At 46.3% G+C, this 24,554-nt stretch overlaps 1 protein-coding gene across 1 annotated transcript in view; it reads right to left on the reverse strand.

Annotated features, from left to right (window-relative positions):
* Nucleotides 1-24,554, reverse strand: part of THBS4 (thrombospondin 4) — a 274,521-nt gene that overhangs the window by 135,584 nt on the left and 114,383 nt on the right. Inside the window, exons 10-15 of the mRNA XM_069627401.1 lie at nucleotides 20,757-20,909; nucleotides 17,453-17,557; nucleotides 17,137-17,244; nucleotides 9,810-9,969; nucleotides 6,548-6,666; nucleotides 5,146-5,198 (exon numbers count right to left, since the gene is read on the reverse strand). Of these exons, the coding sequence (XP_069483502.1) occupies nucleotides 5,146-5,198; nucleotides 6,548-6,666; nucleotides 9,810-9,969; nucleotides 17,137-17,244; nucleotides 17,453-17,557; nucleotides 20,757-20,909 (698 nt within the window). The remainder of the gene's footprint in view (nucleotides 1-5,145; nucleotides 5,199-6,547; nucleotides 6,667-9,809; nucleotides 9,970-17,136; nucleotides 17,245-17,452; nucleotides 17,558-20,756; nucleotides 20,910-24,554) is intronic.

Here is a 24,554-nt window from a genome sequence, read left to right on the forward strand (position 1 = left end):
AGGCATTCATCGTAGTTGTATATACGTGTTTGTTGTTTGCGCGCACTTTTATACTGTGCGTGGGACGCTTACGCCTGCCTTCGTGTGGCGGACATGTTGACGCCTGTGCGCGTCTTTTAGCGTGCGTGGGTTTCCCGTATTCCATTCCATGAATACGTGTTGTTCGCGTGCGTGTGGGCGTTCCGTGTATTTCCCTGCAGTACTTCCCCAGTTACGGCTCCTTTGTCACGTGTTGTTCCCCATTCCGCGTGTTACGCCCCGTGTCCTGCCCACTTTTTGGTGTGTGCGCCGATGTTGTGCGCTTTCCCTGTGCGTGTCGCGCACAGTGTTCGGGATGTTGCAATGACATGTGCGCCCGTGTGCGCCACGCACAGATTTGGCGCACATCCAGGGGAAAACACGCACAGGCCCTTCCTTGAATCGCACGCGTGCGCGTGCGCTTGCTTTTTCACGCTTGTGCCAGCTTGCGCAAAGATTTTCGGCGCACATTTGTTCCATGAATCGGCTCCTTTGTATGGTGCATCTTTGATAAAAGAAGCATGACCAATGTTATTACGTGTCTAGACTGCCATTTTGATGCAGCAAGTTTGGACATGATTTGATAATGTGGCATGGCATTTTTAATGGTAAAGCCAACTGGAGCATGTTCTTATGTGGGGATAATGCCATATATTGTCGAACAAGCATGTACATTTTTGTTATTGTATCATTACTGGAATTATGCACAAAGCAAACCTGAGTATGTTCTTATATGGGAATACTGACATATATTGGTGCAACCAGCATGGAAATATATGGGCACAGCCAGCGTGAATATGTTTTTATACTGGCATACATTGTGGGTAAAGGCATTATGAACATGTGATGCATCTATTGGATTTTGTTTTTTAGGTTACCCTATAAAACCAATTGCAAACTGTTTGTCTTTTTACCCAATATTTTCTTTTTTAAGTGTGCTGTAAAATGCTCCTTTTTAAGCCATTATTTTAATTTCGATCTTGAGGGATCCTCCTCCCTTCTAACCCCAGTTGTTTGGGAAATATTTACGCCCCTCCAATTAAAAAATTCACTAGTTTGACACTGAGATCTGCAGCCAGAAAATAAAAACTGTAAACAATTATATGGAGGCAAAGTGAGATTCCTGCAACCATTGCAAAAGAACCAAGGGAGCAGTTGCCTCCTTTCTCCCTGTACTCTGCACGTGTAGGTGATATTTCATTTGTCAAACAGTCTGTCCTTGACTATCATTTGAAACTGAGCGCCATGAGTGATATCTCTTCTGTTAAACTGACTCTTTTTAACTGGCTACTATTTAAAGTTGGCCTGGAAGTGATGTCTCTCCTGCTAAATACCACCTCTAACTGCACATCATTTGAAGCTGTGCTGGGAGCAATGGGTTCAAAGAAAGTCTCTTGCTGAGTGCATAAGCGATTTTTTCCACTGTTGAATATGAGTTGGCTTTTTATGTTTTTAGGATGTATACTAACTTGATGCAAAACATGTATTGTCTTAGACCTACTTTGAACATGCCTAATTTCATATTTTGTTTGACCCGCCTGGTAAAATATAGGTATACTTAAACCAGTTTGGCCTGTTCACCCTTATTTGATGTGCCACCACCCCACCGTCCCCTTTGTATTTACACCCCCTGGTTTTCCCCCTCTTACTGATTTCCAGTGATGCCACAATCTACAGGGCTATAGGCCAATGCCCGGGTGTCTGGGCAGGCAGGCTAGTATGTGCCAGTATAATGAATTGCACTGTGCAGCTGGTAGTGTTTATCACTGCCGCAATGTGCTTTAAAATGCACAATATCCATACATTTCACAACAATTCACCCAGGGACTACTTAAACAGTCGTGAAAAGTCACAGATCACCTTTGGCAACTGTGAACCACTTTTGTTTGGTTGGCCCCCGGATCCCTTTCTTGTCGCATCCCCCTCTGCTTAACTCTCTAGTTGCTGGCCCATATCGGATGCAAGGGGGCAGTAATGCAAGTGTATGTCATGGTTCAGTCGCTGTTCTCCAAACAGTGGCATCCATTCCGCGATTCACTCAGAATAAGGGTGTCACAAGGCAACAGAGTGAAATACCACTGTGACAATTTGGCAATTCAAGAGAAATACCTAAAAGGATTTCAGAAATCAGAGAACACACTTCCACCGTGACCAGCAACACCATATGGACATAAATGCTTGCACACTACTATGTCAAAGGCCACCCCTACTCCTTAAGCACCGGAGCCAGGACTGTGGGTGATGCACTGTAATGGAAGCCAGTCTCACGTGCCACTCCTCAGGCTCTCACACAGCCTGGCACACAACATCATTTTAACTGGGCTCCAGTCCTCCACCCCACCACTCTGGGCCATTGCTCATGGCACCCTGCTGGCCTGCAGCGCTTTGGTAACCAGGGCAGGATGCCAGTGAGGAGCAGGGCCTGGGTCTGGTGCCCCACTGGCAGCCACAGCCTGGCAATCTCTTGTATAGAAGAGGAGTTTGTCAGCAACTCCTCTTCTTGCACGTGAAGGCGGGCAATTGAAACTGTGATGGGATATCTCCAACTGAACGCCCATAACTCCTGTCACCAAAAGTGTGACTTCTTCCACAGCCAACATAAAGCGAGTCACAAAATAAAAGCCATTTCCTGAAACCTACTTTATATTCATGGTATCTAATAGCTTGACATGCAAGAAGAAGGAACGTTTATGTTGATATTCAAATGTTCTTAACATCATGCATAACAAGATGGACGTTTGCGCCAAAGTACTGTGGGTAGGAGACCTTATCATAAAATGTATTTTTATTGTGTGGCTTTAAGTGGGGAAAGTATGGTGGGTAAAACTGAGATGTTCAGAGCTTGCATTACGTAGTATTCTGGGACCTGCAGTCTTCCATTCAAAATGTGGAAAATACAGCTATAATGGTACTCTCTCCTTTGGCTTAACTGGCTTCTATAAAGATGCATATATTTCCCATTTGCTTTAATATTTGATTTGAGTATTTTGCAAGTAAACTCCATAAGACAATATTATTGTTGTTCTTGAAAGCCAAAGCTTAAATAGTTGTACGAACTGGTTGGCAAGTGTCTTAACTGGTGAGTGAGTGGCATGGAATCCCCACTTGACTGCCTACCTGCCACCCTGGATGGATCATGTAATCCCACTGTGAATTACCTGCAACATTTGGGAATCCCAGGAAGTGATTCTATTCCTGCTAATAGAAAATGCACCACTTGCAGTATCCCCGGTGCTCCTCTGCCGTGGCCTCCAAGACTGTACGCTTAGAATGATGCGCTAATGTCGGGGCTGTCGGGAATCGGGGCTAGCTAGCCTTTTGGTTGCAACTCCTGAGCTTCTATCCGGGGCTACAGCCAAAAGACCCGGGACTGTAGCTCCCTCTGCCCCCCCTAGCAACGCCTCTGTCCCACTTCACTGATTTCCGCCCCTGCTGCTGCCCGTCACCACTGTTGCTTGGGCCAGGCCGGGCAGAGCTCTGCTCCACAGAGGAATGAGTTCAACTCTTTCATATGCCCTGTTACGCTACGTTATTGGGCCGCCTAAAATTTTTGTGGTCTCTTGCTGCTTAGGATGTGCAAGAGCAGGAAGTAGGGTGACGTCTATTGTGGTGTAAAGCAAGAAAAGCAAGTTTGCATTATTCATTTGTGACGATATGAAAAGGTAGGGCTATGTGTGGCTCGGTGTGGCGTGCAAGTTTTAGATATGTCGCCGGTTATCCGCAGTGACGGTTAATGTGCGCTCGATGGAAGCGATATACAGTCTGTCGTTGCCAATGTTGTCTGGTAGAGGGGTATTTAAGGAGAAATTGGAGAGCTGCGTTCGTGTATCTGTGGTGGGCTAGTGTGGGGTTCTGAGACATTTACTGTAGACACTTGTCATAGCGTGTTGTACGTGCCACTGTGTTAATCGGTGTTGTTTTGATGATGAAATTCTTTAAATCGTATCATATTTTAGGCCAATGTCACTGCCAAAATGTTCTATCAATTGCACAAATTGTTGCTAATTTGGCATTAGCTCCCACAAACATTTACCCCATGCAAATAAGCTTACTCCCCACACAAAGTCTCTAAGGTTATTCCCTCCCCGACCTACCATTTGAAGCACCGGCTGCCCCCCTGCCCTGCAGTTTTGATCTATTTGTGCCCCTGGTCATAGCGTTTGGAATTATATGACCATTGTACTCATAATTCTAAGAGATCGAAAAATAGTGTCTGCCACATTGTGTTCTAGCTAGACATGTGCTTCCATAAGACAATCATGGGAAAGTGTTTGCAGCACTCATCACACTGGAGAGGGGAACCAACACTGGAACACAGGTTGACATGTCCCAGAAAATGGTACGGGTTTGGGAATGCACAACCAGGCGTCTATGCACTCCAAACTCTACGCCACTTTGTCAGTGAGATTACTGTAGTTTCTTTAGTATCTATATGTTGGGCTGTTGTGCTGCTCATAGTAACTATGTTGTTGTACTTTTTCTTTGCTACAAATTTCATGCACACTTAAAGCTTATGAATACTAATACTTAAGGGGGTTCTCCTAATATTAATTACCCTACTCATACACAAAGGTACCTTTGTTCTGCCGTTGGCTTCAATACCCATTGCCATCTCAAAACAAATTAAATTCTTTATGTTTAAAACCTTTGTGATGTTTCACTGGGCGGCAACCTATTTCTTTTAAATTCTAGATGAGCTGGGGTAAAGCCAGAAGCAGATGAACCTAACAACTACTGGGATGAACATCTCACTGAGGTTAGTTTTAGGATGAGTGGGCAGGAATTTCATGGAACAAGACATTAATAGTCAAAATTGAAACCCTGCTTCAGGGCAGGGTCCATGTCTGCTTGAACCCAATGTGCAACACGTTGCAGTCAGCGCAACCTGCACCAGACTTTACCCAATATGGCCGACCCATTTCATCATAATGATTCTCTTTGTTCAGTCTGTTGAATATACCTTGACTACAATGGTAGTGCTTTCTGCCTGTGCTAGAGGAAGGCTCTTTTTTACTCTTTAAACTCTGCCTCTCTGATCTTTTCCCTTATTCAGCGTTTTGGCGCCTTTTCAAGTTGGATGTTTTGCGCTTTATAAGTGGTTTTACCATATCATATCATCAAACCTACCTGTCTTGGTTCGTATCACAGGGGTCTCCAACGAGATCATTATCGATATCCGACTAGAAAGAGAAGAGGTACTTGAGTCAGAGCGTGAACTGCCTGGCAACACAAAGGCAAGAGTCTTGAAGGTCCATATTCGCCCACACAAGCACTTATCCCTGAAGATGAGATGTGGCATGACTACACAGACACAACTTTTAAAAGTCATTGCCGGGAAAAGACACTGGAATGTATTGCAGGACCCATCGAAAGCCCCTTGGAGATGTGCGGGTGTACGCTAACTTGTATTCAGCGGCACAATGCAACTACCAGTGTAAAGTTACGTCACATATAAGAGCTTGTTCCTTGCTACCTCGAACACCCTACAATTCTAGCTGAAGATCTCACACTCTTTCCATAACAAGAATGCATAGCAAGCATTAACCCACAGCAGGGACTGAAAAGTCTGGCCGGGGTGAACAGGCAAATGCTGGCCTGACAGGGCTTGTTCCAATAATTCTCCACAACCCTCCCCTCACTATGGAATACATTTATGCAAATAAAAACAAGCAGTGAGAAAGCGATGCCACACTCATGCAGTAGATAGGTAGATACACAGTCTGTGGTAAACAACACACACCATACTTATGCCACCCTCAGAGACTGCCTTCAGCCCAAGCATCCTGCAGATCATCACTGGGTGCCTGTTGGTCAGACACACCCTACCCCCAGCCCTCCCCTAGATTGTGTATTTCAACAATTACTGTAAACTAGATTTTTTCCCAAGTGCATCTCAGGATGTGCTAGTGAAAAAGCAATTTTTAATATACGAGCATATTCAACATTTGCATAATTGTGGCATTCACTAGTAAATATGTACATTGTAGAAATGGTGATTTTGCACATTTGCACAACTAAGACATTCAGTTGGACAAATATGATTTATAGCCCCCTGCATTTCGGACCTGTTATTCACCTGCCACCCACAGTAAGAGGGCAGGATTGGCCTTCAAAGGGTGCTTCTACCCATTTCCTTTGTATGAACCACCTGTCAGATCGTGCCTCAACCCAATACACATCTGTCTATATTCTCCCCTCTTTTGCCTATATCCTCCTCTTCATCAGCCAATGAGACTCATTTTCCTCTTCACCAGTGTTTGGAACTACACTTCGGCCCCGGCTGAGGTTCGGACTGACGGTCTGGAACCCACTTGAGACCCCATAGAAAAATGCAGTACTGTACATCTGCGAAGGCAATTCTTTTCACGTACAAGGTAAATTGTGCATAGGCAAACTGTGTTCTGCTCTCAGACCCTTCACAAATCTACCCCCGGTAGATTTGGAGACACCTCCTCCAATAGATTTGGTGTCCAGGGGAATACAAGTAGAACCATCCAATGAATGTCTCCCATCGCCCCATCATGCTGACCTGGTTAGGGTTGCTGATATCAATGCAGCTGTCACAAGCGTCACCAACTCCATCATTGTCTCTGTCTTTCTGGTCTATATTGGGAACCCTCTGGCAGTTGTCCAAAAAGTTCTTAATACCTGAATAAAATAAATGTGTTTAACTATGTCAAAATATTCAAAATGTTATATCATGTCTTTTGCTAACACGTCAACATGCATGTTCAGATATCACTATTTTATTTTTACAGTGAAGGCTTCAGGCTTGTACAGGGGTCTTCCACTCTGTGTGGACACTGCATCTCACAATAGACCTCACACAGCTGGCCGGACTAATCAACAAACACTATCCTGCCACCTCATCAATTTCGGATTGGCAATGATGAAGAATGGCAAATAGCAAAAATGGGGGGAACAGCGAAATTGTGCAGGAGTGTCAGTTGAGTGATAGGGCGACCAAGGTACAGAGAGTTTGGCTAATCAAGGCCTGATAGAATGAGAGTTGAAGAAGAAGAGATTGGAAGTAGGAAAGCGGAGACACGAGTAGACACCGATATTGAGCGGAGACACGATTAGACACCGCTATCGAGGTTGGTACCAGCAAGAGGATGATACCTACGTTGAAGAAGGGAAGGCTGGAGAGCCACCTAGTTTGAATCCGAGTTTATTCTACATTAGAAACAGGAGTCAGGCAAATTCCCAGAGAAGAAGGCCAGAGATCAGGGCACATTCTTTTTGCATAGCTGTCACAGTTTAGAATCTCTGTGTTAAGCCTGAGGGAACGTGAGTTCATCCTGAGGATATGGCACTCATGCTAGACTAAACCTCATGGGAAGTTGCACCCAGAGCACCATGCGAATGGAGTATTTCTACATTCGATTCAAATTTTAAGACAAAAACTAGACTTTCCTCCTGGAATCAACTCATGTTCTTTGGAAGAGCAACAAAATCCTCTCATTTCAATTATTTGTTAGACCAGAAACAAATGGCAGATGCAAAGCATTCCGATACTTCTCAATATCGAAATATGTCAGCCCAGTTGTCTTGGAAACCTACATGATGCCACCTATCCTGTTACATGATCATATTCTGAAAAATGTATCCGACGACAACCGGTACTGTGATATCGCCTCTGCAACCTTGCATCTGCTAAGATTTTTTTAAATCACAAAAAATCAAACCATAACCTGCGAGCAAAGAACAGCTTCAAGAAATGATTTTAAAAAAGGGATTACAAATAGACGGCAAACACCCAATCCCTATTCCTACCAAACTAATTCCTCACTGAGAATTGAGAAAGGCTGACCTTGCCTTGCCACCAAAACTCCATTTAAATGCAGGACACTTAATTCACCTTCTGGAAAAGCAGTCACTTGCCACTGGCAGAAAACAGGCGTCTCACCATAAACACAGTCAGACAACAATAATGGAAACCCCATCGTTTTCCAGCTCCCTTAAAATCAGGCTTCAAAAACCTCTATGTGATTGCCCGGCCGGATTTGGGACCTTCCCATGTAAACGATTGCCCCCCTTGCATGCCCGCTGGATGGCATTCAGACGATAGTTGAGCCCATACCATAATTCCACAATTGCTCAATTCCTGTGCTTAGTCTGGAACTAGACTTCCATACCGTTAGCCATACTGCCCTTCTAGTTAGGCAGTAGCCAGCAAGAGGCACAGGCCTCAATAGGAGTCATACAACAGTAAAGTGTGGCTTGCTTTGGGGCACCCGTTGTCCACAGGCCTCTTCGACATCTATCCAATTCCACGGTTGGTCATCAAATGAGTCAGAGGTACCACTCTGTTGACCTCCCACAACTACAGCCAAGACGGCCTGCGACACCAAACGTATTGCCTCCAAAAACGACCTAATGGTGCTTCCTTGTCTTTGGCCTGTGCAATAGAGCCCACACCCTTATCCCACAACTCATAATTAATACCAATAGCCCACTCAGAACCAAGGACAGAAGCCCCGACTGAGACTTCACTGCAGAAGGTAAAATAAGTATGCCGTGTCCAGTATCGCAACCAACTCAGGCTCCAAAATCCATCCCCACCTCCCCATTCATTCACCTGAACAAACCAACTGCAGAGTGCTATGCCTTCTGGGCTCCAAACTATAACACGCCAACACAACCTATTTCTGACATGCTGATAACATCATGTCCCAACTGTCAAAGAATGAGAGCAGCGCAGCAAGCCGTTGCTTGGGCGGATAACAGTGACACTGGCTAGGTAGACATTAAACCAATCCCACCATCTCTGAGGGAGACACTGGGTTTCCATGCACCATAGAAGACAAGGCCTTCGGTGGTATCTGATCACGCTGCCTGTGTAAATCCACCGGTGCAATCTCAACAACCACCTGAGACTCTCCAAAGACCATGTTCTACAATCCTTACGGGTAAATGTAGCAGTGGAGGCCAGGCCATTGTAGGGTCCCAACTCGGGAACATGCCAACAGAAACCTTTTGGGAAAATGAGAGCAGCTCCTTTCGGAAAGTCTGTTAGAATTCCTCATTCCTCAATGTCCAGTGACCGCACTGGCCCCTCACTGTGCCCGAATGAGCCTAGAAAACAAAAAACACCAATCAATACCACAACAGTGGCCGTCCTTCCCGGTCACACTCTTAGCCTTCACGCTCTACTTCTAGACGTTTTACAAACTCACCTTTATCTGTTAATGTCCTACCTGATTACATGTCTTTATAACGATAAATTTTATAACGAATGCCCATATAATGAAAATGTTATAACGACAAAACATCACAAATATTTTTTTTCTTTTGGGGGTGGGTGGAGTACCCCCAAACCCCTGTTTCCCACCCCTAACAACCCACTCCAACCGTTTCTCCACAAGATTTAACCCTTTACCCCACACCCACATACATTTTCGTTATGTTTTTCGTTCTAAAATGTTCGTTATATGTGCATTCTACATACAATATTCGTTATAAAGACTGTATACCGTCCTAGCCCTTGCCACCTTTTCTGGCCCTCACAGTCACCTAGTAGTAGCGCCCCTTGCACCAAGGACTAAACAGGTGCTCAACGCCACACTGGCTGTGCCTACAAACGGCTGCAAGAAGCACCACGTGAGTTCTCCAACTCTACCATTCACCATTCCGGGGTGGTCTTCTCCACCACTGCTATGTTATTTTCATGGCAAACAATATACATAGCACTACCCTTCCGCCATGCCATGCTAGGTAAAGCAAGGATGCACTCATGAGGGCTAGATCGCACTCACTGCACCATATAACGCCAAGAGCCGATTTCTCACCATCTCCATCCATGTCATCGTCGCAGGCGTCTCCCTTGCTGTCGCCATCTGTGTCCCTCTGGTCATTGTTGAGTACCGAGCGGCAGTTGTCACAAGCATCTCCAAAGATGTCCTGGTCGCTGTTCCTTTGGTCAATGTTGCGAATGTATACACAGTTATCCTAAAGAAATAAGACAAACACATGTCAGGTGTGAGCACCAAGCCAAACGGAAGCTCTTTGCCACCACTTGCGCCATTGCGTAAGGAGGCGTCTTGGCGGGCACGCCCCGGATGCATGTTTCCTATCACTGCAGCGGCTGGTACCTTCGTTGCTCTTAGGTTAAAGGTAAATTGCCTTTACTATGATCTGTAAGGGGAAGGGTGCTGTTCTCCCCACTATGCTCTCTATAGAATTCCCAAGAAGGACCTGTGCTAAATGGACTCTAAGTAGTAGAATAACTGGCAGAAGAGCTAATCTTCAAAGACAAATATGCTTTATGGTTTTGTCCTTTCAGCTACCCTACCAGATACTGGTGAATCCGTATAGTCCTTAGTTTTCTGGCATAGTTACATGTGTGTGGCATTTCTCAACATACTATGATGCTGCTACTTCTAGAACAGAAAACTAGGGTTGCCCGATGACTCCATGTCAGGCGAAACACTCGATACTGGGCTTACGCGTCTCCATACACATTGACTGCTGGCAGTTGCAGCGGGAGTTGCAGTGTTTGGTCACTTCAAGTAAAACTAAGATAAAAACAAATCCCAGGAGTGGAATAGGGTGTTGCTCATGACATGAAGCCAGCCATCTGCTAATCCTACAGCAAACCTGCGCATTGTTCATAGGTTTTGGCTGTGTATGAGCTAATGATTTTAAGGAAAACTGTAATAACTAAAACATTTGTAACAAACCGTAATTACCGAACACAATACCGATATTTTAAAAAAATGTATTTGGGGGGGGTGCCCCCCTCCAAGCCCCCTGTTTCCATATGATTATAACCCCACCCCGCCCCACCTGTTTTCATCCGTTACCCCACCCCCATATATATATTTAATAACAAATTCGGCCTTTTTCGGTATTTAAGGTTGTTAAAAACGTTATTCATTATTGTATTTTCATTAATATCACCGGATACCGAGCCAGACATCCCAGTTATTCGACTGTGTGTATGTGTGGGAAGCATCACTATTCATGATACGTGAATACACACCTACTCATTTGTTGTTGGTGCCTGCACTCTTATAGAAACAAATCACTCATTGTCCAGATGAATCTGTCGGAGCCTAGCAGACTTCACACCTTTGCATACTTTCTGTGCCCACCACAGCGTGGAGCAAAACCTTTCCTTTGGGATGAACTCACTCGGTGGAATAACCAACCTAAAAGAGGGAATACTCTTGGCGAGGGCCAAAAGCTTCCATTACTGGCAGTTCTTTGACATGCTTAAGTGGCTAATAGGCTTCCTGATAAAATGATTGACATTTTGCCATTTTCTTCTAGATTCATTGGCCAGATACGACAAGGATGATGCTAGAACAAGGTGACGTCTGCTATAATGCGGGTGCATGTGCTGGTTGTGGTACCAGATTCAGGTTTCCTTACTCCTCCCCCCTATGCTCCCACAGCTCTGTCAACATGATGTGGACTACAGTGAAGAGAATGTGGATGTCAGCTTGCAGGAAACCCCCATTTCAAGTTGGCAGATCCCTAAGCCCAACTCATTCTGTTCCCCAAAACCAAGATGGCAGCCAAAACCTTCCGTTCACAGAAGGCCGAGAGAAACCACCAATGTGGTATAAAAGGGTGTGTATCAGCACAACATTGCATCAAACAACATTCTCCCTGAGAAAAGACTATTTCCCCCAGATCATCAGTGTTTCTTTACTCCATGTTTCTGGTCTCCTTATTCCTAGCTTCCTCGTTATTTGTTCCTTCCCCTCTTCTCAGTTTTTCTTCCTGCCTGCCGCCCTTCAATCCACCCATTCCTGTGTCTACCTTGGCCATGATCCAGTCTGCAGTCCTTCTGTTCCCCGAAACCGGCGTTCTGCCTGGTCGTTCTTCAGAGAATCCGCCGAGGTTTTTCCCCCTGAATGTGTGCTCCACCGGATGCTTGGCACCCCTTCTGGGGAGCACTTGCCCTGCATGTAAGACAGCAGGAACAGGAAGAGTGCTTCTGGCAGAGGAAGGCAGTTCCCCTTCCTGTGTCATGGTAATACCTGCTCTTGACAGGTGGGCTACATTGGGAGGACCATGGCTAGGGAAGAACAGAGAGAACAATGCACTGCCGGGAATGGATGGTGTTGGGTTATCCAGGTTGGCCAAGTAGACCTGTCTTTCGGGAGCAGCATGAGCCACAGGAGTAGCAGCAGACCGGCGAGGAAGTAGTGCCGGGAGATGGCGGAGAAGGCCCAACAGTGATATCTATAAGAAAAGAAAATGCCAGAAGGAAGATAGGAAAAGGGAGGCTAGTGGCACCTTGACTATATGGTGCCTCAACAGGACAAATAAACATGTGCTTAGAACACATATTTCCTCAGTGTGTGGTCACAGGGACTTGTTCTTTCATCTTTTATGGTTGTGTACCATGATAAAGAGCCGCTGGAAGGAGACTCATCTGGGTGCAAGAAATCACAACAATGCACGTCCAATTGCAGCCCCTTGTGCGTCTATCTAGGTGGTCCCTGATCTGGGTATCATCACCAATGGTCTCCTACCCCGCGATGATCTCTGCCCCAATGGCCCTGTATCAGAGCTGAAGGTGCAGAAGTCCCTGTGGGGTCAGGCTCCTGAATTTCTGGATCTGTTCAGAATGAAACTTTGGCAGCCATCTTCCATGTAAGCGAGACAGCAGATTTGGGACGAATCGGCTCCCGTGTCTATTTCAATATTCTGAAGACTCCACCTCCTTGTATTGCTCCATAACACAGAACTCCTTTTTCTTTGTAATGAACAAAAAATCAAAGGAGATAAGAATAAAGTCGAGAAACCAATACGTGGCAAGTTCTTGTGGCTCTTTCTCCACGTGACGGATCCATTCAGCTGCCGCGTAAAGCCCTGTGAGAGTGGCCTATGGATAAGAAAGAATTTTGTAAGGTCTGGCATGTGGGATGTTCTGCTTTTCAGGGTAATTCCAGGAAAGGGAATAGTAGAGAGGCGCCCCGTGGGTCTTGCTGTGGATGGTGCCATGTGATTCTTGGCTGAATCTCTTAACTAGGCTTCGCTTTCTCTTGAACCACACAGCTCTTGTATTGCTTTTTCCTTTATAAGCCTCTTGTTTTTCATTTTCTTGAGTACGGCAGAGGAGACACAGGCGGTCACCCCGGAAGGTTAAGGACCGTGGCTGCATAAGATATCCATTTTCTGTCCTTGAAAGGGTCAGCAGATGTTCACATTGCAGGGTATGTAAAACAGTGATTTGTGGGTGTCATGCATAGATTTCCTAACCCTAATACATTGACCAAAAGAGGGTATTTTTGGTTGGCAACATGACTTTCAACAAGAGTTGTGAGTTTTGCTATTATTGACTGGTGAGCAATACCATTGTAGAGGAGCAGCTGAATGCCTCTGCAGGAAGTCCCGCCCCCATCTTGCCTATATGAGGGAAACTGGAAATTGTGACATATGCAACGCCAGTAATGATACCTGTACCACGAAGTCCATCTAACAGAGTTGTTACGGCTACGCCTCTCGCCTTCGCCACAACATAGGGCAGCGGGTCATGTGCAATATATAACTTTCCCCCTTTCTCTGGTTTCTGCAATAACACTAGGCTTCCTTCCTGCATGTTTGCTGTCGCTGCCTGCTTCCTAAGACGTCGTTTTTTTTACTCTGCACTGATGGGTGGCATAGGTGCCCTTCCTTATTTTTGAGTGTGCGTGGTATCTTAATGTGAACTCATATTCTAAACATGACCTCTGCTGGCGGTGCTGTGGCAGGGAGATGTATGTGCACACTAACAAAGTGATTGACATTGCCAACACAAACCAAGTCACTGATGACAGCAGTAACCGTTTTCTAGGTATCAGTTGAACCGTGCCACACAGCACCACCCCAGCATCGCCGCCAGAGGTCATATTCAGAAGATGAGGGTGCACTAACATACCACGCGCACTCCAAAACAAGGAAGTAATTGACTGTCCTGTGCGCTTCTTTCAATTCCCATTGAACCGAGAGTTTAGGTCAACAGAAGTTGCGAAATCGCTACTTCCTAGTAGGTTGCTGATACCCAAAGCCCCTCCTAACCTCCCGTGGCCATATCTCTGTGGAACCTTCCACCAACCTTCCGCCTCCTCCTTCCCACGCCCACCCATGCGCTGTATGACATATCTCAAGGATGACAACCGCAGATCCCCCGCTACGTCCCCTCTGCCCATGCCCCCTCAACTCCTTTAGTCTCTCACATCCCCTCCCGACCCACCTCTCCAGACTCACCACTTAGCTTGCTTCTTGCTCTGCTGTTCCCAACCCGTCCTGCCCACTTTCACAGACCATCCATTCAGGAAAGTCGCTTCTGTCCTAGATGACGTGCGACATGTTTGCCACAATAGATGGTTCACACCCTTTCTGCTACCCCTTTTGCTTGCAGCCAGTTTGGGATCTCTATAGTCTTTGAATTTCCTGCTTGCCGCATACTTCTGAAATGGTCTCACTTGCAATTGTGGGCCGAGGTCAGTTTCCATTCTTGCTGGTATACCTATCAGTGCAAAGAGTGGTATCCAGTGTAGGCCTAACATGTTCAGCTTCCATTGGCAATGCCTCTTCAGTTATCTGGCCCTGTGAAAAATCATCAGCCAAAAGGAGGTTGTTTCTGCCATCTGGTATGCTGTGGACGCCTACGCTCATGTTCACCCACGCTCCTGGTGATATGGGTGCTGTTGGCACCAATGGTGGCTGTGGTGGCACTCATGCTGCTTGATAGATAGTGCATTGCCGTAGATGATGTTGTTTCAAGTCATCCATTCCTCTAGTCATGGTTAATCTTCCTCTTGTGCTAGGGCACACAGAATCCATTGTGCTTGCACCATGTGCCAACTGGTAGATTCCTTATGAATTGTTGCCACATGGTGCAGATGACCACTTAATGTACCAGTTGCATGTGGTCGCCCTGTTCTGTGACTTCTTGTATCTGTCTCTGCAGGACTGTTTTGCTATATTCCTGTTAATTTCCCTCTCTGAGCTTCTTTTTCCAAGTATGCGCTTTCCCCTTTTTCATCTTGATGCATCAGGCGGTTTTCCATGCTGCCACCCACCTGTGCACTCCTTCATAACGCCACGTTGCCTCTCTTCCTCTGCAATTTTGCCCTGCACACACCACTTCACTGACTCAGTATTGCTTGCTATTTCCACACTGCCCATATTATTTCCTGTGTCTGCAGCCACCATCGTGCATGGTGCCAGTTCCTCGCTCCCCAGTGCCTCTGCGTGCAGGTGGGTTGCTCCCTTATTGCCAATGTGGTATTTAATGCGGGCTGTGATAAAGAGCAAGTCTGGTTATGACTGATCAAAATGGCGGCCGGATCGTTTATTGACTTCTCATGCACGTGTGCTACACAACAGTGGGCGTGCTGCAGCAAGAGATGCCGCACCTTAAGGGACTGCGGCTAGGCACAGTAACAGAAGGGTTCAAGGGTAACTGCTCACAACACTCATGAGGCCGCTGCTACATTGCAATGTTGCTTCAATGCAACAGATAACACATTAAGACTGCAATAAAAGATCAACACATCACGCGTTGACAGCTACGGCAGAGACGGATCTCACTGCAAGGGGTTGCAGTTAAGATCCCTGTGAGGATAGACGCCACTCCTCAACAAGCTACTGATAAGGTTAGTGTGATAAAAAGAGCCACACTACACTGATGCTAAGCCCCCTGCAATGAAAGGAGTCAGACCTTAATAGGCTGAGGTCGAGGTGCTGCAACTCGAAAGGATGCAGCTAGATCTGCTGTGATAAAGAGAGCCTTGCCTTAAGAGGCCGCATTTCAAGTCGCTGCTTTAGCAGTCACTTCTCCAGAGGCTAGAGGCTATAGGAATGAGCCTTGGGACATCCTATGCTGCAAGAGGCTGTTCACTGTGAGCATGGTAAGCAGTGTTCCCAATTGAAATTAAACTCTTCCTGACATGCTCGCATGTTGGAGGGGGGTGGGGTTTAATTCGAATTGTGCATGCTACCTGCCTGCATTTGTACGACGTAGAGGAAGCAGGAGGTGGAAATGCAAGTTGTGTTCCGCCCCATCTATCCAACATGGAAATGCCTGAAAATGAGCCGTGGCGTGAACGGAAGGTGTTAAAGCCGTACTCAAGGCTTTTACGCCTTCCATTCACGTTACGGCTCATTTGAACATGAGCTCCGAAGTGTATGTCTGTCTACTCGCCATCTTGTTCCCTCTGATCATCCTCTGCACGCAACCTCCCTATCCCACGCTCCTCAATGTCCTCCTCTCGATTTTGCTTTTCCTCCTTACTGGCCCCACTCCATTGGGACAACACAATCAAAGCCAGGCTGGCTCTGGATCTCTTCAACTTCACTTATTTGAGAACGAGGTTGCTCCCAATGCACTCTACCCCATCCTCCCTTCCTGAACCCACCACTGCCCCAGTAATGCATAACAATGTCATTTTGTAGATTTGTACAGTACTCCTATTTCGTTTGAAGCACTTGCACCCCTAGGTTAGTGTTATCTTGTAAGGCACTTGTTTCTGATAGTTTGTTTTGCTTGGATTTCTTTCCTTTTGTCTTGTCCCTGTACTTTGTTCCATTTTGTTCCCACCTTCACAAATCGCCTCACCACTTCTCATCTTTGTGCAATTGTACAGGCACCCTTGTGGGGAATGCCGCTGCCATCTGTAAATGTGTTATTGTAAATCATTTTTGACTGAAATTGACATCAGTTTTCTTCAAATACAAACACAAAATACAAATACAACTTTATGAAGGATCAGCAGAAAGATGAGCTGGCACATTAATGTGTCCAGGTGAACATATACAAACACGCATGCATGCATTTAAGAACACACGTATGCACAAAAACACACTTGCATATGTGGCCACGCAGACATACAAGTACAGACACTATCACACTATCCCAGGAAGGCTAAACTCCTGGCCACTCTTGCACAAGGCTTGAAGACTATGCTGACTGACAGGGGGGAAAAACGAGGGCCTACATCATTTGTCATTGTTTTTTTCAAATTCCCAGTTAAATCGAAAACCAACGGGATCCCTGTCTGCACCTGGGAAAATGTGTAGTGTGCATGATTGCCCAGGCAAAGACAACCTGGGCCTGTTCTGCAACCTGCCATCGATCACCCTCACTGTGCATGGTTTGGGTATAGTTTGCTTCACCTGTTCGTTTGCGATGCCATCGCCATCTGCGTCATCGTCACACGCGTCGCCTATTCCATCTCGGTCCACGTCCTCTTGACCCGAGTTTGGCACATTGACGCAGTTATCCTGCAGAGGTTACAAAGCGAGAGCTAGAACACTGCGTGCTCCTCTAGATGCCCGTAACACCCTCCCGCTACCAGACACAATCACAACTAAAACCTCTTCACAAACAGGCTGATCTTCACAGGAAGTGTGTTCTGCAAACATGTACAGCAAGAATTAATAGATGTCTGGAAGCAAGGCCCATCTATGGCATCACATTAGAGGGTCTCACCTTGCGGCAGTTTCTGGCCAGACACTTCTGCTCTTGGTCCGGGTAACCATCAATGTCTGTGTCCTTCCCGCAGACATATCCGTCGCCAGCCCAGCCAATGGAACACTGCAAGGGGAAGAAGGAGTCATGCATGGTGTTCCAATATCTCTACAGGAGTGCATTCAAGCATTTAACAAACACCTATCACAGAAAACTGAAGGACAGGCTGCAACAGAAGGACTCCAGCATGCCCTGTGATGTGGAGCCGGAGACTTGATCCACAGGTGTGGCGTTCACATGGTAGACAAAAGAAAGACAAGGAAGCTTAGGTCACTGCAATTAACAGGGCCACACTTCAAGAGCTCTGTGACTCTTTTCCTTTGCTTCCCTCCCCTCCCACAGCAGGGGTCTGACCCTGGAGCAAGATGGAGATAGTTATGTACAGGGAGCCCTTGCCACGTCCCTAATGCTCCCAAATGCAACATAGGCCTCTTCAGGCATGGCCCCCCTATGAATATGGTGCAGTGACCCAATCAATGGTCAGTCATTAGGATCTGGAGCCTAGGCCTGGCTGTCCTCTATCAGGAACATGTCACAGACTGACCCTAGGCACCCAGGGAGGGAGCCTACCTCGAAACCTGATGCCTGTGTCTTCCATAATCCCCCATCTGCAGGCTCATTTCTAGGGGTGGGTATTGTACCATAGGTAAGAGGCTCAGCAGCAGGAGGGTACTTCATATGTAGTTTATTGTTCATCAGGTCACATCAGGTTTCATAAAGCATCATTAGTATCAATGGGGAAGGAGCTATGGTGATCATGGGAGAGCCCACTGGCTCCCACCACCCAGGCTACATCTCTCTCAACTGCCCGGATCAGAACCCCCAACCAACACAACATTCTTCTCAGTCACACAGGGTACCACACTGACATCATCACTCACCTTGAACGTGTATACAGGGACAAACGCCAGGCAAAACACAGGGCAAGCCAGGCGATGTTCCAGGACACAGTTGGGGGTAAAAGGTGCTGCAGACCGTCTGTTAAATGTCCCGCCTGGGAGGCCAGGGAGCATTCGCATTCAACATCGTTGAGCACTACACGGACAGAGGCAGGGGCAAAGGCCTGCCCTGTCCATATGCATCCATCTTCCACGCTGCAGCCGATGGCTTAGAATTCTGCTCAGAGGTTTTCTAAGTAGGCTCTCTTTGTGAATCTAAACATGCCTAAACCGTGTGATACCTTCGGCTTAGCAGTGGCGTGCTAGAATGAAGGGCTGGGCGTTTATGGTGAACTGAAAGGGCATTTATTTGCTGCAATAACATAAGGGCAAGAGAGCGGCAGGAGTAGGCAGTTGTGGGGACAGGAGTGGGAGGCCTAAGTAAATGGCCAAAGAAAGGCGTAATATGAGGAGGGGGATTGGCATTCATTTATGGTCTTTTAGCAGGTGACTAGGCCCATTTTCCTGTTTAAGGATGTTTTAGGGCAATCAAATGAGTGACACAATGTCTGTACACCACTGGTATGTTAATTCAGTTCAGACAAAAGACTGTAAATCCCAGAATACATTGAGCGCAGGACTGGAAACAGGTGCTCGGGTGACATGGAACCACCTTGCCAAACTATGCTCTTTACTGGGAGGCAAAACAAGTTTGAGAAAGTAGGGAAAAATAATATTGTTCCCCAATACGTTTGTTGCTGACCTTTAAGTTTCAGCAAAGGGGCCAGGAGTTGGGAAAATGGAGGTTTGAAGGCTGAGGTGGTTGCACAGTGGATTACTTACTTCGTGTTGTAGTGTGTGTGTTGTATTTGCAGTGAAAAACATTTGTGTGGAAAGGTAGAAAGCGACTATTACAGCAGCAAAAAATGAAAAGCCAGCGTTTGCACACGTGTGTATTGGGAAGCTTCTCTCTCTTGCTAGTGCAGGTATGGAGATCACATGCCCATGCACAGTCACTGTCTGCCTAGTGCTACTATTGCATGTCCAAGTGACCGTCATTTCATAGGCTTTGGCAGGACATGGTAACTAACATACAACCTATTGCAGGCACTGCCATTATGCAGTAAGGAACTCGCATTGTTTCCAGCCATTCACACACATGGGCAGATATTTTGCCATTCGAGCTCAGCAGCCAGCACAATGTACCAGGCATTTCAATATGTTGCCATTGCACTTGCATCAGATGGAAAATGAATTCCTGTTTACAATATTGTTGTATACATTGTCTACTTATTCATCTTAAGTACAAGACAACAAAGTGTTTTTTAAATTGCAATCGTTTAATGATTTTGGAGAAGGAGTTCAGTGCGACTCAGCAGTAGCGGAGCAACATGTCGTGGGAGGTGTATTCTGGTGTTTCACCCTGGGCGCACTTTTGTCAAGAAACTGACTCACTCATCTGGCAGAGTAAAACATATATCTGGACTGGCCCACCAACATAGGCCAGTCTTACCACGTATTAACAAAATGGGCATCAAAAGAAAAGCAAACATTAATCATGTTTGCTTTATATTGCTTTACATTTGATGCCCATTAGAATATGCCATGCCAATGGTCATGAAAAGTAAAGCTAACACGGTTCACGTTTGCTTTACTCTTGATGCCCATTTTGTTATTACATGGCAATACTGGCCTACGTTGGTGGGAAGTCTGGATATATGTTTTACTGTGGCATGTCATCATTTAATCGGCATCAAGAGTAAAGCAAACATGATAAGTGTTATTGTGTGGCTACAGTGGTCTACCTTGGTGCAACCAGTCTGAATATATTTTCTCACAACATTGCATTTATTACTGGCATCAACTTTAAAAACAGTAAAATGAGTATTCTTATGTGGGTGGCAAGACTGGCCGATATTGTTGCAGCTAGTCTTGACATGGCTTCTTATCATGGCATCGTCTTTTTACTGGACAAGCCAGCCCATGTTCTTACATGGGGATACTAGCATAGGTTGTCAGAGCCATCATGAACATATTTTCTAATGGTGTCTTTACTGGCATTATGCACGAAGCATGCAGGATGCGTTTTGATATGGGAAAGCTGGCAGATATTGGTGCAGCCAGCATGGAAATATATGGGCATAGCCAACGTGCAAATAGTTCTATACGAGCTGACACTTCAAAATCTGTGTCAGTTTCAGCTTAAACAATTCTGAAGATATAGTCCATCAAGTCGCTATCAAGCAATCCTCAAGTGAGAATTTCAAGGACCTTGGTGACAACAGGAGCTGCGGATCACCTTGAAAGGGCCCCCCATGGATGCTTCATAACACACAAGATTCGAACAACAAAGTGCTTTCAGAGACCGTCCCGCAAAATGTACTCACCACACATGTAATGCCACCGCCCCGTTCCTCTATGCACTGCGCATTGAGGCTGCATGGGTTCAATTCACGAATCTTACAGCTTTTGGCGGGCTTGCACCCGCTGACCTGGTCGCCGGTGTACCCGGGTTTACAGCTCCCACAGCGGAAGGAACCCTGCATGAGACAAAACAAAGATAGAAGCACCATCATGGAGGTAAAACACAATGCATGTTCCCTTGTGTTGTGAGACCACTGAGTGTCATCTTAAACCATGGCAGCAAAATGCAGAGATCAGTAGTAGAAAGCTTTTATTCGGCAAGAAGACAAGTAAATGCAAAATGATTACATATTTGCATATACAATATTATCGTGTAAACAATACATTAATTCAAGTTAACACATCCATTCAAATAAAATGGTTTAATCTATAATCATAAAATAAGGGGAAAAGTGTGAATATATTCCATAACATCTTGGGTAGATGGGGTGCTACTCGTGGCTGCTTTGTGGATGATACATGCAGTCTTTAAAGTATACTGGCTTGGAGTGGAAGCCAATGTAGTTAGCGTAAAATGGGGGTAATTCGGTCAAATTTCTGTGTTCCCATAAAATGACATGCTGCAGCGTGGTGGGCTGCTTTTAGGGGAGCCAAGTGAGCCGCTGGGAGTCCTGTCAGGAGAGGATTTCCCCCATCGATGTGCAAGACCACATGGGCCTGCAGTACGGTCCGGAAGTCCTGCGGCGGGGTAAAGGGTTTGATTTTCCAAAGGATAGACATTGTGATCCACGCTATTGGGGCCTTCCTGGCTATGAGTTTCTGGAAGGACAGGCTGCTGTCAATGATGAAGCCTAAGGATTTTGCAAAGTCTGAGAGTTGTGGATCAAATCCTTCTAGGCGCATATCATTGAGCCATTGCTGGACAAGTTGTTTTTTAGTGGGCGAACCAATGAGGGCGGGTTCAGTCTTGGATGGGTTTAGTTTGAGGTACACATCAAAGACTGGATGATGGCTAGGAAATCGAGGAGACAAATGATGACCTGTGCACTATTTACTCCTATGTACAACTGAGTATCATCTGTGCATTGGTGGATGGCTAAATTGGGATCTTTGAGGAGAGCGCCCAGAGGATCCGTGTAAAGGTTCAAAAGGATTGGTGAGAGGATGGAGCCTTGGGGGACTCTGCAGGAGACCTGGAGTCGGCTAGAACGCAACAGGTACATCTGGACAGCCCGGTGACTGCCTGAGAGGTAGGGGGTACACCAATTCAGGACAGTGCCAGAGTATCCCATCCTGTCAGCAAGGAGGTAGAGAAGGATGCGGTGGTCGACAGTGTTAAATGCAGCCAAGAGGTCACGGAGGACGAGGAGGCATGAGTTGCCCATATCCATGATTTGGAGAGCATCATCCACCACCTGGAAGGTGGCTGTCTCGATGCTACACTTTGGGCGGAACCCTGACTGCTTGTCATTGAGGGGGTGGAGTTGTTCGATTCTGATGAATAGTTGTGTAGCAACTACTTTTCCCAAGATTTTGCCAATAAACGGGAGGTTCGTAATGGGCCTGTACTTGTCCAGATCGTCTGGACCTAGGCTGGTTGTATGTACCTGTCTTGAGGGTGTCTGGGAATGATCCTTCTGCGAGGGAGGCATTGATGATGCTGAGGAGTGTATTGTGCGCCAGGCCTATCAATTGTTTAACGATAGAAGCCAAAATGATATAGTCACAGTAAGAAGTATGTTTCAGGGAGGCAATCATTTTTAGGCGATGTGGGGGAAAGAGAGAAGAGCATTCGGTCCAGACAGGCAGTGTGCGTGGCGGGGTACAGGCAATACCAATGCTGTGGGAGGTTGATTTGATGTTCTCTCGTATTTTGTCTATTTTTTCAATAAAAATGTGTTGATTCTGTCAAATTTATCCTGAGTTGCTGGTACCTCAGGTTAGGGGAGGGTTTGGTACAATGCTTTACTACTTCAAAGAGGGGTTGGCTTCTGTTAGAGGCTGCCGAAATGGTGGTGGAGTAGTAAACAGATTTTTCCTCGGTAATCAAAATCCTATAGTTTGAGATTGGTGAGGTCTGCCGAGTCATGGTTTTTGCACCGCCGTTTCTCTAGGGCTCTGATTGAGCGTTTGTTGTAGGCTAGCTCGGAGGCATACCATGGGGCGGATGGTTTGGTCTTAGCCTGGCTGGATTTTATGGGGGCATGAGAGTCTATCAGTTTCATAGCAGAGTTGCTGAATAATTCCAGGAGGCCCGAGGCATTCCATGTGGTGGGGAAGTCTGCAAACTTTGCTTCTAGCTCATTGACGGGAAGGTTTTGAATGAGCAGTGCTGATTGAGGCAGCGTTTAGCCTGATCTTTGTGAGCCGTAGTGGAGTGGGTGACTGATAATGGGATGGCAGAGTGGTCAGACCAGTCAAGTGGGTTAGGGTCTGCACAGGTGATGCAGGGGGGTGACATGAAGACTAGGTCTAGGGTGTTGCCTTTGTTGTGCTTGGGGGATAGCACAATTTTCCTATGGTCCATGGAAGTGGTCTGTGTGAAAAGCATGCTTCATTTGTGGTTGCAAGCCTGTGACTCCGGGATGTTAAAATCACAGAGAAATACATTATTTGAATGTGCTTTTTTGATAGAGGAGAGTAAGTTGGAGATGTCTGCAATGAAAGAGTCACTCCTGTGAGGTGGTCTGTATGTGAGGTGGAAGGTGATGGATTCCTTGTGCGATAGAGGGAACCAGTAGGCGAGTGATTCAAATGAGCTTGTTCTGGGAGATGGGATGATGGAACATGGCCAATCGCTTCTGTGGATGAGTGTCACTCCGCCTCCTGCCCTCCCTGGCTGTTTGGCATGTTGGATGTGGTAGCCTTGGGGTAGGAGTACATCAAAAACCTGTGGGGAGGATGGGGTACACCATGTTTGAGTGATGAACAAAGCATCAAGGTTACTTTACGAGATGAGGTCAGTGATCTCTGCAGTGTGAGCAACTGCTGAGTGAGATTTGATCAACATGATAGGGTCCCATGTGTTAATATCCCAGCAAAAATATTGTGATTCAAAAATATCGCCAATTTTTGTGGCGATATTGAGGCACGGACCCTGCGGGGGACACCCCTGCAACCTCTGCATTATTTTTGAATGTGCGGGGGATACCCCCGCAACCCCTGCTCCCACAAATTATCCCCCCCAAAAATATTGCCCATGGCGTTCCAGACGAACATATATACGGTGATATGTTTGGTGGGGATAATATGTAGGGATACCCATGAGAGGACGTGTGCATGTGGTCCGTGGGTGTTGGATGGGGCAGGGGCAATATTGACAAGGTTTGCTAGGGTAGCTTGCCCGGGCTGCCCAGGGAACTTGGCCATTTGAACCCTAGTGAGAGTGGAGAAGGGCTGTGGAGGGAAGAGACACATGGTGATGTCTTTTGGTGAGTAGCAGAAGTAGCGATTAGTTTGTCGGTGAAATGCATGATAGCGGGTCAGGTCTTTGGATATATCAGGCCGGAACATCCACAAATAGGTTACGTCCTTGTCTTAGCACGTCCTTTACTGAGGACGCCAGTGATGCAAACTCCTAAGGAGGATTGATTTAATAGGTGGTGGGCGAAGCAACTGAGCGGCAGAGCCTGGTCACGTGACCAGCAGTCTACTCAATGATATATTCCTTTCTGACGTCTATCCTTCAAATAAAGAAGATCCTGATGAAGACAGAAAAATAAAAGAAACATGGAAACCTACTTCTAAGAAAGTGCTTTAGTTTCTTAAATTAAGCAGGTTAAGTGAGGAAAAGGAAATTTATGCCTGTAGGCCATGGCCTT

The sequence above is a fragment of the Ambystoma mexicanum genome, chromosome 6p, assembly GCF_040938575.1.
Source record: "Ambystoma mexicanum isolate Mex_15411 chromosome 6p, UKY_AmexF1_1, whole genome shotgun sequence".
Lineage (NCBI taxonomy): Eukaryota > Metazoa > Chordata > Amphibia > Caudata > Ambystomatidae > Ambystoma > Ambystoma mexicanum.